The following is a 15681-nucleotide window of genomic DNA, read 5'->3' as shown; positions in this document are numbered from 1 at the left end:
CTGACTATATTCAGAAGCCCTGAATATATGTATTATTGGTATTTTATGGCTTTAATTAAGACAATTGTCTCTTATGAAGTACTATAAAGTGCAATATTAAAAATTAAAAACCCCAAAAGGCATCCATTGTCCTTCAGTTTTATTCTGATGAGAAGAATTGGAGATTTGTTTAATTAAATGGCAAGAAGTTACTTACCCTTAATTCATGCATGTAATTTCATCCTTAAAATAATTTTATTCAGGGTTTCAGACTTTTTTTACTTTTCTGTTTTTTATGACATGATTTTAAAAAGTAGTATTTTCTTTTGGTTAGCTGAGTATTTTGGAGGCCTGTTAGTCTCCAAGGCCTTAGTTACTTACGGCTCCATTATGAAGGAATATGCAACCCAATATGTAAGAATGCAGAAACAAATTCCCATCCTTTTGGTGAACCCTAGCCCATGAGATCAATCAGCAGCTTTACAAGTTCTATCCAACCTACCACACAAAATGATGTAAACACACTGCAGTACTGGTTAATAAGTGGAGATCCAACCATTTACCCCAGTTTCATTTTTAAAATAAAAACATTGATTCCTCTTGATAAATTAGTGGGTGTAAGTGCAGGCCCAGAGCTTTGGAGTAATCTCAAGTGGTGTCTTCCCGATTGTGAGTTCTTTGTGAGTCTGAGATTATGACCTAATGACCTTAGAAACAGTTTGTGACCTTGACTTCACCAGGGCTTCATGGTCATGCTGCACCCAGTATAGTTCAACACTGTTCAGACAGTGATTATGATTAGTCATAAGAACTATGAATAATCATTTAAGAACAATATAAGGAATTTAAAAAGGCTTAGTAGAGAGGAGCTATAAAAATTAAGAGGGTTAAAGACTCAAAAATCTAAAGATAATTTTAATGAAAATAGGTAAAGAGTCACATAGTGGTGACTTCTAACTATGTCTGGGGCAAAGAGTGAAGGGTACCCAGATGCAGTTACTTTCTGCCAACAAAAAAACAGGTTCATTAAGGGGAGGGGTTTGGGTTAACTTGGAGGGAGGCTTTTTCTGATGCTGATGGTTGTTAAACATTGAGCTGGGTCACACCAGCATCTATGCTGGTATCTCCCCCGTAAGAGGATTATCCTTTGGATTAGCGTGATAGACTAGACAAACCCTCTTGATGGAATTACATCTTTGGTGGGAGCCTATGCAAGCTCCATGGCATTCTTTCAGACTTAGATATTTGTCTGTTTTTAAAAATTTTATTAGGTTTTCCAGCCTGTCAATGAATGATCTAATAGAAGTGCTTTGGCTTAGATAATATGGTGTTCTACACAGTCCCTCACTATTTGTGCACTAATTTGAAAAGAGTTGCCTATCCTGTCATAATTGCAGGGTCATTTTTGCCTCTCAAATGCTGCCTGACTTGTGGATTTGTTTGTCCTTTGTAGCTGTTTCTTACTCTTTCTGAAGAAATCTGTCCCTAACCACATTAAGGACCTCCGTGGAGTTTGGGTGGTTCTGAGCAAGGCTGGTGTTGTCCCACGTGTGAGGAAGGCATGCAAAATGCCAGTGTGTACATTAGCTGGGGGGAGTCAGTGTGGAAAACAGAGTCCTTCCAGAGCAAACAGGAGTGTGCCTGTGATTTCTACAGATGCCTACAAGCTCCTGGTGATTACCTGCCACAACCTGTGCAGGTCCAAAGCTCCCGTTGAAAAAGGAATATTGCCATGGTGTAATAAGAAGTAATAGAGTTGAGCTGGCTGTGTAGTAGTTCCCTTATTGCTTTTCTTGTTGGCTATATATTTAAAAAATATGAAGCTGTGAGTTTAAAAATGAAACACAAAGATAGAAGCAGAGGCAGAGTCAGGGAACTAACTGTAAATAGATGGTGGAACAGGGCAGGGTTACTTTTCTTTCCCAAGGTCTTCCTGAGATGGTTTATTTTTTATTTTTTTAAAAAATCTAAAACCGTATATGGGCTCTTGTAATTGGCTAAACATAGCCTGATATTTGTAACCATTTCAAACTACACAGGGATATATTTCAATGTGATACTTGGTTTCTTAGAATCCTAGGAGATTAATATCTCCTTTCTTCCCTTTCCTTATTCTTTTTTTTTCCCTAACCCACTCTTAATGACAAGGCCTTATTTAGTAATTAAAGACAATATTGTTGAAAGAGGTATAGGGGTTGAGGGAGGTATCTTTTAAAAATACTAAGCTGGATGGCGAAGGAAGATGTGGCTTAGCAAGAGTGAGCACTGACTTCTATGCATGCTTTCAGGAGAGAGTTGTTTTCTCCAGAAATCACCCTGAGAACAGCTTCACTTTCTTCTGGAACAGCGCTGCCACCTATAATAGGGCCACCTACTTACTGGAAAAAAAATCTGTCCAGCTGCAAGGAAGCATAGCATCCACATAATCTTGCGTGTGTGTGGGAATGTGGGTGTGTGTTTGGTAGATGTGGGGAGGAAAGCACCCGGACATGTTCTGAAATGCTTGCCATCAGACCCATGTTAGATAGTCCAACGCAGTAATTTCTGCAGAGCATTTAACACAACTTCCCTCTTCTTCAACTCTATCTGGCCGGCCGCTCTACCAGGTGTCATTTCTTTGGTCAACTTTTTGTTAAGGTGGTCTGGAGGTGGGCTCCCTTTGTAGCTCAGCTCTTCTCACACTGTTCCAGAGGCCTTTAAAAGCTATGTGCAGTGGTGGGGAGTTTGCCAACTCTTTCCCTGCCCAGGAATGGATGTACATTAACATTGTCAAATGTCTAATCAGTGAGGCAGCTGTGTTTTGCTGAAAGGGCTCCAAACCACCTGATTCATGTCTTCCCTATAAAAGAAATTATAATGGCCCTTGTCAGGTGACACCTGTTAGAAGCCTTACAAAGCATTTTCCCTGAATATAAAACAGTCTCCACCTCTTTTTATAATCTTCTGGGCAAGGCTTTAGGACATTCTGCATCTGCCGAGAGTATAAACAACCCTATCCCTTAGTCCCTGCATATATCATTGCTCTGTCACTGACTCAGTTTAGGTCCTGGGAAGCTGCATAAACACCATCTAATCTTCAGCTTCAGTTCATCAGGATCTGGTCAGGTGCAGAGGGCAGCTGGAGATGGCACGGGCATTCTCAGATGCAATTTAGGAGTTTCTATTTGGGAATTGTCAGTTTGAGCCAAGCTGCTCTGCTGCCTTGGAAGTATGGGGGAGGGCAGGCGGTGACAGCAAGCAAGACCTGCTTGGTTTGCTGTGAGTAAATGAAATCATTTGCATGCAACTTGTTTACTGTAGATGAATTAGTACACTGTTGGCTCTTGAATTGTTGGTATCTTTTATACCCTGCTCCAGAGAAGCAAAGAGAGTATCTGCAGTCTAAATTTTTGCTCTGTATTTTCTGTTGTGTATTCTTTGCCTCTATATTAGCATTAGGGATATGGCTGACTGAGTTCCTTAAGGCTATAAATTGATATTCTTAGGGTGGGAAAATATAGGTACATAACGTGAATATTTGTAGGTATACGTGCATGGAACAAACAACCTTATGAAACCAGGAAGAAATGTTCCCTTTGGTTTGTGTGCATGACTTTCCTCTTCCTTGACTTTGGCAAACTTGATGCTCCCTGCTTTAGAATCCTGAATGTGATAGGGTCAGAGGGTGATGATGTAAGTCATATTATATGTGTACATATAGATCTGGTATAAAGATATATATATATATATTTATATATGTATATACACAGTCATGCAGGAAAGGAGTTAGAGATGTCCTGTTTTAGCGACCATGATGTGGAAAGTGCTTTCTTATAATTATGCCAATGGTTTGAATGGCTTAAAGACCCATTGTTGAACTTTGTACACATCTCTCTGAATTTACCCTGGCTCAACACATAACCACTTATACAGAAATGAAGGGAAAGCAAGGGCAGGCTGTGGAATCACTTGTGTCCCATCCAGTGAGGGAGCAGTGCTGTTGTAAGTCAAGCTCAGTGCACATGACTGATGTGGGAATGGGGCTTGGAAATTTTGTCTTCTCAAATGCAACTTCACATGAAAGACCACAACACTTCCTGTGAAGTAGAGCTCTGAAACAAGCAAAGGGCACCATAGCTGCTTGGATCGTTCTTCACTGTGAGCTGGGAATAAATGGGAGGGAGTGAGGAAGCAGGGGGAGGATCAGGAATAAGAAGAGGGTGGCACCAGGTCTCCTTCAACTTTTGTTTTACATAATCTGTTTGCAGTTGAGTCAGTCACCTATTTAAACCTTGTTTCAAACAACACACTGCTCAATAATATACAATTCACACAATAACCAGCTTCGCTGCCCTTCAGGAAATACACAGGGAAAACAACTGGAGTTTTTAAACTTTAAAAGTTCACTTCCTCATTCTTTCACTCTAAGGAAGCAGCACAAATTCTTGCCCCAGTACGAAGTCCTGACCTTGATGAATGAGATTCATTCCCATTAGGTGGCAGGTTCCACTGAGCGCCTCTATTGGATGGTGTTTCAATAGCTTGGCAGGCACTGTCACACATCTGAAGACCCCGCTCTGCCGAGTTGGGGAGACGTGAAAGCCAGCCTCTGACTGGCAGCCATCTTGATTTCTTGTTTTCCCGGGGGCCTCGGGTTTGAAGTGCTTTTCGCTTGTGGGTGAAGAGCAATGATGGGCATTTCCTGTTATTGCCATGCTCTGTGGGGTGAGCTGGGGTTTTCAGGAAGGAATACTGAGCTTGATCTGGGGCTGTCAGGTTACCTTTCCTCTTATTCCGCTGTGAGTTCTGCATCCTATCTTCCTATGTTAAGAGGTATGTGCTCACAACAAAATCATAGCAGGCGTCAGTGAGAGAATAGATTGGTGATAGGAACACATACGGTGAAATTTCCCGTATGCCGTATGTACCGACTTAGACATGGGATGGGTACAGAATAATGAACCATCCTTGATTCAATTTTTCAACTGATTTTAAAGAAAGCATGACTTGGAGAAATGAAAAGCGCTCTATATAGTTTTCCACTAATTTAGTTTGCCTATTTTTTCCCCCTTGCTGGCTTTATTTTCTACTGACATGGATCTGAGAAATTACATAAGGTGTCATACAGAACTTGGGGGCATTGAATGCATGAAATTAAAATATTCCATGTAACGTTGAGCAAAATCAATAAATCAAATTGTTAGAGGAATAGCTTCAAACCAGTGTAAGGAAGCTGTCAAATACAGTGTACTCTAAAACCTAGACAGAATCTCAGATAAGGTCCTGATGGAAGAAGAGACATAGATGTTACAAGAACTTTAACCAAAGTCTGGTCCTGGTACAACTCGACCTAGCACTCAGAAACCTTCCTGGGGTGCACTGAGTATGCAAATGCCTTTCCAAGCATCTCTAAGCTGTCTCAACCCAAGCAATGCTGATCAGAGTTAATTTAGTGCTGTTGGGAATAATGATTTCTTAAGACACTAAAGCCCTTTATGACTACATTGGAAAATGTTTTAAAGAACTATGCCCTTTCATCCCATTAGGTGGCAAGGCCCACTAAGCACCTTTACTGGATGGTTTCTTATCACACATCTAGGCTCTCTTGGCAGCCCTTAGCATCAAAATATATCTAAATGACAATCACAGCTAAACTTACCCCCCTTCTTTTGATGATAATGGGACATGCGCTGGAAAAATACAGGTTCAGTTTATATAGTCTTGCTGTCCTAGAAAAAGCACTAATTTGGTTTGTAGTCATATTTTCTACTTGCATGCTGGGACAATATAAGAACATAACAAAACAAAAAGCCCAACCCTGGTTACCTCCCTGCTTCCCCAAACCAATGTCCACCCAGCCTAGGTTTTTAACCTCTGTCTGTCCTAAGTACCCTGACTTTCTTGGTCAGGGTACTCAGTTGGAGGTGGGCAGATGGTCTCCCTGTTTGGCTTGTGGGAATGTTTTGGAAGGCTCAATTCAGGGCCCCTACAGACCTTCTCCACTAAGCCGTCCTCCCTGCAAACTATTTCCCTGAACCATCTACCTTACTAGGCAGGATCCCAGTAAGTCCAAGGTAGGCTGAAGGTCACAGCAATGCTACCTTTGTCTACTGGTTCCATTAATTCACCTCTTGCACTTAAGAGGTAAAGTCCAGACTGCAGGTTGATGCCCCTCTTCAAATAAGTACTATAAATATACTAGAGCTATCCCTGAAAAGATGCATTTGTACTTTTATATATATATGATTATATATATAAAATTTTTCTATTTATTTACAGGTATGTACTAATCTATAGGTATGGAAGGAGAGGTATAGTACAGGAACAGGCAGGATTTGTGTGTTCATGTGCGTATATTTATAGTATGTATATTTATAGGTGTATATATATAGCCTCTGTCGTAGTTTGCATCGAATGTACCTCCGACCAGCGAGGAGTACCTGTCAGTGGTGAATAGGGAGAAGCCCCATATTGACGGTTCTCTTTGTCTCTTACATGAAGTCATTTGAGTAGGCAAGGTGGAAGCAGCCTGTTAAGTGAATGGGTCCAGTGTGAATCCATCTCTCCTCAAATCCATCAAGGAGGGACACTTGGTACCCAGGGCTGTGTGCCAGCTGCCTCTTCTCAAGAGGTCAAGGAGCCCAGAGCCCAGAGTGGGGAGGGATCATTCATGCTGCTGGTGCAAGATATGGCTTTTCCTACTAGATGGAGACAGGGCATGTAAGAATTCTGTCTTCCAGGAGAACGCTCACCACCAGGAACACAAAGTAGAGGCCAAACATGATGAAGCCCAGGATTTTGTTCATTCGCCACTTGCAGAGGGCAATGGAGAGGATGACGAAGAGCAGCATGATGAAGAGAAGGACGATGGCACAGAAGAGGCCATTGCTGCTGACAGCCACTGGCTGGAATCTGTGAATGACGGTGTACAGGAGCCAGGGCAGTGGGAGCCTGTGCAGGAGGGAAGCAGGGCAGAGGGGAGTGGGAAGACAAGGGAGTAGTCAGACACGTTGAAGAAGGCAAACAACCTATTATGTTCTCAGGAACTCTAATCTGTGTGTCTTGTTAGGTTCACTATGACTCCGGCACGGTTGGCCCAGGAAACCACATAAGGAAATAGGACTTTAAAAACCTTTATGTTCTGACTGAATTCAGAGCAGGGAGAACAGTTAGACAACATCAAAGACATGACTGCTGTAGGTGATTTCTCCATTTGCGAATTTGATGGGAAATTATTTTGTTTCCTTCCTAGTTGAGATTAAAATGTTGCTTTCAGTCCTAAAAAGGTGAATTGCAGGATTTGCACAGGGTGAAGGGAGCAGGCAGGTGCAAAAAAGGTAAAGAAATGAGTGGTGAAAATGAGGAAAATATTAAAAAATGGAGACAAAGAATAGCAATGAATTAAATAACAATCTAAAGGCAAGTGAAATTAAATGACGGTGGTGGGGGCCATGATACAATATCATAGTCTGAAGTTTATTCTGGGAAAGATGTTGACAATTGTTTGATGAAAAATTGGTCTTTTTGAAAGATTTAAGGAAGGCAGTATCTTACATTTGTGATGTGTTTTTTTTTTTTAAAAACAGGTATATTTTTATACCTGTTTTCTCCCTTGTCATTCAGCTTTTAAAATCTGAGGATCTCTTATGTTTCCTATCCAGGGTGGTGATTCTGAAAGCCCTCAGGAGAGCTAGTTTCCACTACACCACAAGTGTTGACTAGAACTCTGAGAAAGGAAGATGGCTGGAAGTGCAGGGCTCAGGGGACATGGGCATTTCCAAGTGGCTGGTGATAGGCGTCTGGCTCTACCCATCAGCCTAAAGACAGCATCGTGGCTAAGGAGATACCTGCTTGGCTGGCTGAGCTTTCTGAATGACAAAAGCTAAGGGACGTTCAGTTTTGGCCTAGTCTCAGGGTGTGGAAGAGGAGGTACTCTTTTGAAACATTATGTTCTCCAAAGGAAGAGAGAAATAATGAGGGTGAAAGGGGCAGTGAGTTTATAGATCTGCCTCCTATGCTGGAGAGAGGGAATTGGAAAGCAGAGCCCATGCATTGTGGATCTTTGAAATTCCAGGCCTGGCACATGCAGCCCCTAACTGGGTGCATATATTAACCTGGGCCAAGCTGAAGTGATCGATGTTACTGCCTTGTGAGGATCAGTACAGGCACTTTGTCCACTAGAGCCTGGCCAGGAGGGGCTTCCTTCTGTGAACTTGTCGGGGAGGGGTTCCCAGCCTGGGAACAAGGGGTAATTCCAGTTCTTAGTGGGAGGGGGGCAGCCTTGGCATCCTGGGGTCAGCAGTGAAAAGTCAGAAAAGGGAAGGGGAGGGCCTGAGAGTGGCGGTGATGCCAAACTGAGAGCCGTTGACAGGGACTTGGTCTGGGAAAAACTCTTCTTCCATCTCGTGAAGAAAAGACCAAAACCAATTTTATTCTTATTAAAACACACACACACACACACACACACACACACACACACACACATATGCTTCTAGTGAAGTTGAGTTTAATAGCACTACAAATGGCTTGCAAAAACCTTTCGGGGGAAAATGACACTTTTCATGCCTTTTGGTCTACCAATTCTATTGTCAGGAATTAAGTATAAAAATAACTGAAAATGCAGATTAAATTTTACTCAGAAAATGATCATTTCACTGTTATTTTGAATAATAAAAAACTGAGTATCTCTAATAACCTCTGATAACAGGGAACTAGTTAAATAGCAAATAAGTAAATGTAATGTTAGATAGCTGTTTAAAAATCACAAGCTTAGAATGCTACAGGAAAACAGCCATAATACAATTGGAAGCTAAAAATGAAAGATGCATACATACACACAAATAGCAATGTAATTTCAATCATGTGAAATACACAAGAATTTCAAAAGGGTGGTGAGTTATTGATCTTTAAGCTTTATTTTTCTTTTCTTTTTTCTTTTCTTTCTTTTTTTTTTTCCCGAGACAGAGTCTTGCTCTGTCACCCAGGCTGGAGTGCAGTCGCGTGATCTCAGCTCACTGCAACCTCCGCCTCCTGGGTTCAAGCGATTCTCCTGCCTCAGCTTCCCGAGTAGCTGGGACTGCAGGCGCACACTACCATGCCTAGGTAAATTTTGTATTTTCAGTAGAGACGGGGTTTCACCATGTTGGCCAGGATGGTTGCAGTCTCTTGACCTTGTGATCCGCCTGCCTCGGCCTCCCAAAGTGCTGGGATTACAGGTGTGAGCCACCGCGCCCTGGAGCTTTATTTTTATTTTCTAAATCTGTGAGTATATGTTAATTTTAGAAGCATAAAGAAAATGCTGGCAAAGCTATGAAGAAACTTTTACATTTAATATATTGCTAATGACATCGCTCAATATATTGTCAAAAATGTTGTAAGCTGGTGTAAATTCTTGGGAAAGAACTTTTTGGAAAAGAAATATACAAAATACATCAATAGCCATTAAGATGTTCAAAATATTTAGTTCATTAATACTGCTTAAAGGAATTTGTCCTAACAAAATAATTAGAAAGAGGTTTTTCTGCATAAAGATGTTCATCAAAACTCCCATAACACAACAATTTTAAAAATCCTATAAATGAAAAGGAAAAAGCCACTGAAAAACAAGAGGGAAAATTTGAAGCCACAAAATGTTATCAGCTATGAAGAGTCTTAGAAAAATGGTTATGATTTACTAACTTATTCATAGATGCCTCTCTATGCCAGGCATATATTGCTTTAAAATGGAAAAATAAAAGCCTTCCAAGCAAATAAAACTGAATATTTTACTAAGAAAACTTTGTGAAATACATGGAAGAAAACATACAAAAAAGAAGTGTTGTTTCTGAGTGATAGAATTAGGAGTGACTTTTCTTTAAACTTCCGTGTGTGTGTGTTTATATAATTTAAGAATAATGAACAAAAAGCATTTTATAATTCTTTATAATATACTATAGAACATTACTATTATTATTATTATTATTTTTTTTTTTTTTACAAGAGATTGACCAAGAACACTACTATGAATATTTGGACCACAGAATTGAGAAACACTGTTTAGGCATTCATTCATTCACCCATCCATCCATTCCACAAACGTGTCAAACAACTACCAGTGATAGCAATGCAGTAAGCTCTGATGAGTTCCTGCTCTTGGGGATGCACAGTCTAGTAGGCAGATATACCAGGACAAGAGTAAGACGTACAGAGAGTTTACAGGGACAAGAGCCTCTAAGTCAGGCCCAGGGGAATCAGAAATCAGGATTTAAGTTGTCACTGAAAGGATAAGTCGGAATTTTTCAGTCAGACAAGCACAGAGAGCTCTTCAGTGGGGGCTCACGTGTGATTGAGACCGTGGACACTCACAGCAGAGTTTTATGCAGAGAGAGTGCTACAACTGATAGCACAGACTCTTTGTTCAAATCCTAGCTACCACATTTAATAGTTGTGTGAACTCTGGGCCTTTCAATATTTTTATCTGAATAATAGGGGTGATAATACATACTTCATAGGATTATTGTGTGGCTTAAATGGAGAAAAATGTACACACAGTGCACGTGGTAGACACTGTAGGAAAAACAAGATGGTAATGAAAAGGTGCAAGACAGAACAATATTTAAGATATTCAATGAGAAAGTAGGTGCTTTTAGTAAGGTTCCAAACTCAAGTGTTAGAAGCCCAGTACTCCAGGGAACGTAAGGATAATGTCTTATATCTTATTTTCTCAGGGTACTGATGTTCAAGTTTATTTGTCAGACTACTTTTACTTTTGACAAGTTAAATAAAATGGTAGAGATCACAGCACCCCAAACCCCAATCTGATTCACTTTAGTGATTATTCATATTGAGAGCTCAAGTTTGCCTCATTGTAAGAACAGATCTCGCCTTCCGGCTTTCAGAAAAACCTAGAATATCTTCACCACTGCAGATAAAGAAATGGTAATGCCAAGATTGTCAGTATTTTCGAAGGAAGGATAAAAGATATGTATGATGGGCCTATGTTTGTCCCAATCTGCCTTAAAATCCAAATCTCACCTTAGGCTGGTGGGGACTTGAATTAAAATTAGAATGTGAACATTCTTATCATGAAGCTATCACATGATATCTCAGTTCCACTTGAATGTTGTTATATAAGTGAAATTCTCCCAAAATACTTCCTAAAATAACCATTCTGTATGTAGGTATGTGTTTCTGCTTGTCTAGGGATGACTTATTTTTCATTAAGTTCTCTGAAATGAGAAATAGAATTGGGGAAATGAAATGGTATTCTCAGTCTTTACTCTGTATTGGTATTGGTTAGTCGTAGGCTCAGAGATCCTGGTCATGTCTTGGCAGCTTCTAAGAAGACAAAGACACTGGTGGAGCTAGTGCGCACCTTTGTAGAACTATCTCTACTCACCCTACAGTGATGTCAAAAATGTTGCTTCCAACCGAGCTGGACACAGCCATGTCCCCTAACCCCTTCCGGGCCACTATGACACTGGTGATAAGATCAGGGATGGAGGTCCCAGCAGCCAAGATGGTCAGGCCCATAATCTCTTCACTGATGCCGATTGTCTCTCCAACCTAAATGTCAGGACAGGAATACACATCTCAGTGTCTGAAGTTACAAAATCATAAAAACCACAAAAATTTCAATGCAACCTCCTTTTAATGCATTTCTATACTGTGCTATGCAAAGTGCTGAGATGATAAAGATGAATAAGCCACAATCGTTGCTAATAGAGTTTATATTTTTAGGATATTCAGACCCAAGGCATCAGGAATGTTCACATGAGAAACAGATAATCCCCGATCAAGAGCTCTAGAGGGCTAGACTACAGCGTTTATATGGTGCTTTCTAAGACTGAGTCAGGGAAGCTGCCGGATTAGAGGTAGAAAAGTCAATTGGCCATGGAATCTAGGGGCAGTGGCACAAAGTCCTGTGGTAGATTTGCCCTTCAACTTACTACCAAAACCAAGGACCGACACCCAAGGTCTCCATTTTCCTTTAGCATCTCCTAGTGTCTATAACCCATTCTTAAACACTTCAAGGTGCTATCATTTCCACTGGAAACTCGATCCTGGGTGTTTTGGGTTTTGGTAACACACAGCAAAGCAGCTGTGGAGAAGCAAAAGCCAGAAAGTCAGAGGACCTGGATCCAAGATCTGGCTCTGGTATGTGTTAATTTCTTGACATTTTGCTTACTGTACCAATTGTACAATGTCTTTGATCTTCACTTTCTCACCTATAAACTCGGGATAATAATACCTACTTTAGCATGTACTTATGAGGACTAAATGATAATTTGTGAAAGACTCTTTGTAAATAGTACATTATTATTGAAAAGCAAGGGGAGGGTGGTTATTAACTTTTGTTTTTTTTTGGTCTTTGTCTTTGCCTTTTAAGACTGATGAGTTCTATTTTGAAAGGTTAGTCTAGCCTCAGGTGGAAGCTCCTCCATTCTCTTGAGCAATTTGTCTCCTTGGGACTTTCTAGAAAAACTTACTATTTTTATTTTTAGAGATGGGTTCTTGCTCTGTTGCCCAGGCTGGAGTGAAGTGGCACAGCCATAGCTCACTGCAGCTTCAACCTCCTGGGCTCAAGCGATCTTCCAACCTTAGCCTCTAGAGTAGCTGGGACCACATGTGAGCACTGCCACACATGGCTAATTTTTTTTAGAGATGGGTCTTACTATGTTGCCCAGGCTGGTCTTGAACTCCTGGCCTCAAGATCCTCCTGCCTTGGCCCCCCAAACTGCTGGGATTACAGGTGTGAGCCACTGTGCCTGGCCTCTTGGGACTTTTAAAACCTATACATGTTTTGCTGGAGTTGGTGAACTGTGGCTCTGAAAACCTTCAAGATAATGCTTTCCATCTGGTTTCCAATAGGTTATCTGATGATGTCCAGCATTTTTTGAAAAAATTTAAAGGGCCAAAATAGCACATAAGGATAAAGGCTTTTAGGAAATAGAATACACTCATTTCTTAATCCTTTTTAAAAAATTCTTATTTTTATAAGAAATAGAGTGGTTCCTAGCTTAAAAGCGTATTTTTATGTTGATAATCATGCCTGCTCCAGAGCCTGATGAGCTGAACTAGCTTAACCTGTCCTCATGGGACCACAGAATCACTGCTCCCCATTAGTAAGTTCCATATATGCAGGATCCTCACCTTGGTCACTGTGATCTCCCTAATTGACAGAACATACAGAGCCTGGTACATGGCAGACTCTTAGTACCAATTTGCTGAGTAAGCAAATCAATCCGCATACACAGGTGATTTCACCAGCATGTTTTTCTGCTGATTCTCCTAGAAAAAGTTCAATAAGAGTTTTGCACAGGAGTGACCTATTTGAGCAAAATATTCTCAAAAGTTGTCAATTTGTTAGATTTGGAGTGACGCATTGTCAAAGACTGAGAAGATGCTGACTAAACAATTGTCACTGTTGGCAAGTTCCAATCTATTTAGAACATTCTTAATAATTAAATTCTTGGAGGGAATTCTAAAGTAGCGACTATTTCAAAAATTATTTGCTGGGCACAATGGCATGCACTGTAGTCGCAGCTACTCGGGGCTTGAGGCACGAGGATCACTTGACCCTGGACATTCGAGACCAGACTGGGCAACATAGCAAGACCTTGTCCCCAAAATATAAACAAAATAATTCATATTTGGAGTTTGAATGCTACTATATACAGGAAAACACAGGAATTGAAGAAGAGAAAGATGGTGGTGTGGTTAAGAGCACTGGCTTGGGAGATGACAGTGCTGGGTGCAAATCCTAGCCTGCCACTCCTAGTGCAAGGTAGACAACTTCCCTGAGTCTCGGTTTTTCCCATCTGTAAAATGAAGAAAATATCCACTCAGAATTGTTGATGACTATATGTGATGATGCAAATAAAGCATATAGCACAGTGTCAGGCATAAAGTAAATGTTCAAAAAAAAAAACCTATACTTTATTTTTATTTTTTTTGTTTTGTTGAGACGGAGTCTCTGTCATCCAGGCTGGAGTTCAGTGGTGTGATCTCGGCTCACTGAAACCTCTGCCTCCCAGGTTCGAGTGATTCTCCTACTTCAGCCTCCCAAGTAGCTGGGATTACAGGCGTCTACCACCATGCCTGGCGAATTTTTGCATTTTTAGTAGAGATGGAGTTTCACCATGTTGGCCAGGCTGGTCTTGAACTCCTGACCTCAGGTAATCCGCATGCCTTGGCCTCCCAAAGTGCTGGGATTGCAGGTGTGAGCCACTGCACCTGGCCAAAAAACTGGATTTTATAACTCAGACATTACTCCTTTCCCTCTCCAATTTATTAGACTGTCAGGTGTCTGGTAGCAGGAACAGAAGTGAGCTTACTGGGGCCAATTCACATCATGGAAAACTTCATGAGAATTTTCATTAGACATCAAACCCCTGGTGAATCTGTGTGGCTCTAGAAATCCTTTCGTGGAAGGAGAACTAGTCTTCATGAGCTTGTTTTGAGTACATTTCACTCAAGTTAACTTTTGTCAAATCAGTAAAGATGATGGGTACATGGACGGGACAGTACTCTGAAAAATCAGGGAGCACCAGAGAGGCTTAGAGCTTTTAATAGAACATCAGTAGTCTTTTGGGGAAATTCTTTCATTTTCTAAAAAAAAAAAAAAAAAGCCAATTATGAGGCCCATGCTGCTCCCAGTATTCCATAATGCAGTTCTGTGCCTTGGTTTAAGGAGGATCTGAAAAAATGCTAATTGGCTAAATGAGACAAAAGATCTTATTTGACTCTTAAAATTAACTTCTAATATTAGATGCAGGATTGACTTTAACCACAGATTTTCATCACCCATTAAATTCATTAAAGTGCAAAAACAATAAGCAATGAGAATAACAAAAACAAAAAGGCCAAAAAAAAAAAAAAAACACAAAAAACCACAAAAAAAGCCAAGGGCAAATTGCGTTAAAGCGTTGTAGGTAAAGGACATTTTTGCCAAACAGTAGCCAAATTATCAAATAGCATTTATGATAAAAGTGTTGATAACAAACGAGTTGAACACTAAATGGTATAACTACTATGGATTTTATAGTTCAGAAGTACAACAGAATCAGAGCTAGACTTCTTGGAACAGAATCTATTTTGTTCAGCTGTCTGGGTGTTTTGAAGGAAGTATTTCTATAGGAAAAAAAAACTTCTCTTCCATCATTGAAAAGTAAGGCTTCCGTTTATGCCTTTCATTCATCTTGGCTTTTTAAAATTATTGTTTCAGGCATTGAATTTGTGTTCCTTTTCTTTGAAAGAATAAAAAGAAAACAAGACTGGAATTAAGGTAATCATTAAAAAAAGATGGAACCCTGCATAATGATGTTTTATAAAGTGGCAAAAAAGAAATATCTGGGAAACAACACATCCCAGCAAGTTAGGAAAACACCATTTTTTCTTTATTAGTATATGAAGAAATAAAAGATAATTATTAAGAAAAACTATTATATGTTATAAATGGCAAACAGTCCTTTCAGCCTGGACATCTGGAGGCTGAAAAGCAGCCCACCTTCTGCTGTGATTTCTGCCAGGTGTTGGTAGCAAATGTCTCTCAATGAGTATAGAAAATAATGACTCCAAGGCACAGAGAACTTGTTCAGGAAGCCAGTGATGTTTTGGAACTATCCAGGAAGAGTAATCTGAGGTCAAATGTCAGTAAAATAACTGTGATATGAATAATATAAAATAACTTGTAGAAATAAGACAGTGTATCAGCCAACGTTTTCTGTGGATCTTGCTAGTAAC

General features: G+C 40.3%; 1 protein-coding gene across 1 annotated transcript in view; it reads right to left on the bottom strand.

Annotated features, from left to right (window-relative positions):
• Positions 1–6440: 6440 nt before the first annotated feature.
• Positions 6441–15681, bottom strand: part of SLC24A2 (solute carrier family 24 (sodium/potassium/calcium exchanger), member 2) — a 276790-nt gene continuing 267549 nt past the window's right edge. The window contains exons 10-11 of the mRNA XM_011930355.1: positions 11336–11502; positions 6441–6909 (exon numbers count right to left, since the gene is read on the bottom strand). Of these exons, the coding sequence (XP_011785745.1) occupies positions 6660–6909; positions 11336–11502 (417 nt within the window). The 3' untranslated portion in view covers positions 6441–6659. The remainder of the gene's footprint in view (positions 6910–11335; positions 11503–15681) is intronic.

The sequence above is a fragment of the Colobus angolensis genome, unplaced genomic scaffold, assembly GCF_000951035.1.
Source record: "Colobus angolensis palliatus isolate OR3802 unplaced genomic scaffold, Cang.pa_1.0 Scaffold86, whole genome shotgun sequence".
Taxonomy (NCBI): Eukaryota; Metazoa; Chordata; class Mammalia; order Primates; family Cercopithecidae; genus Colobus; species Colobus angolensis.
Note: the sequence above shows the minus strand (reverse complement) of the source record. Positions and strands in the feature narration are given on the sequence as shown.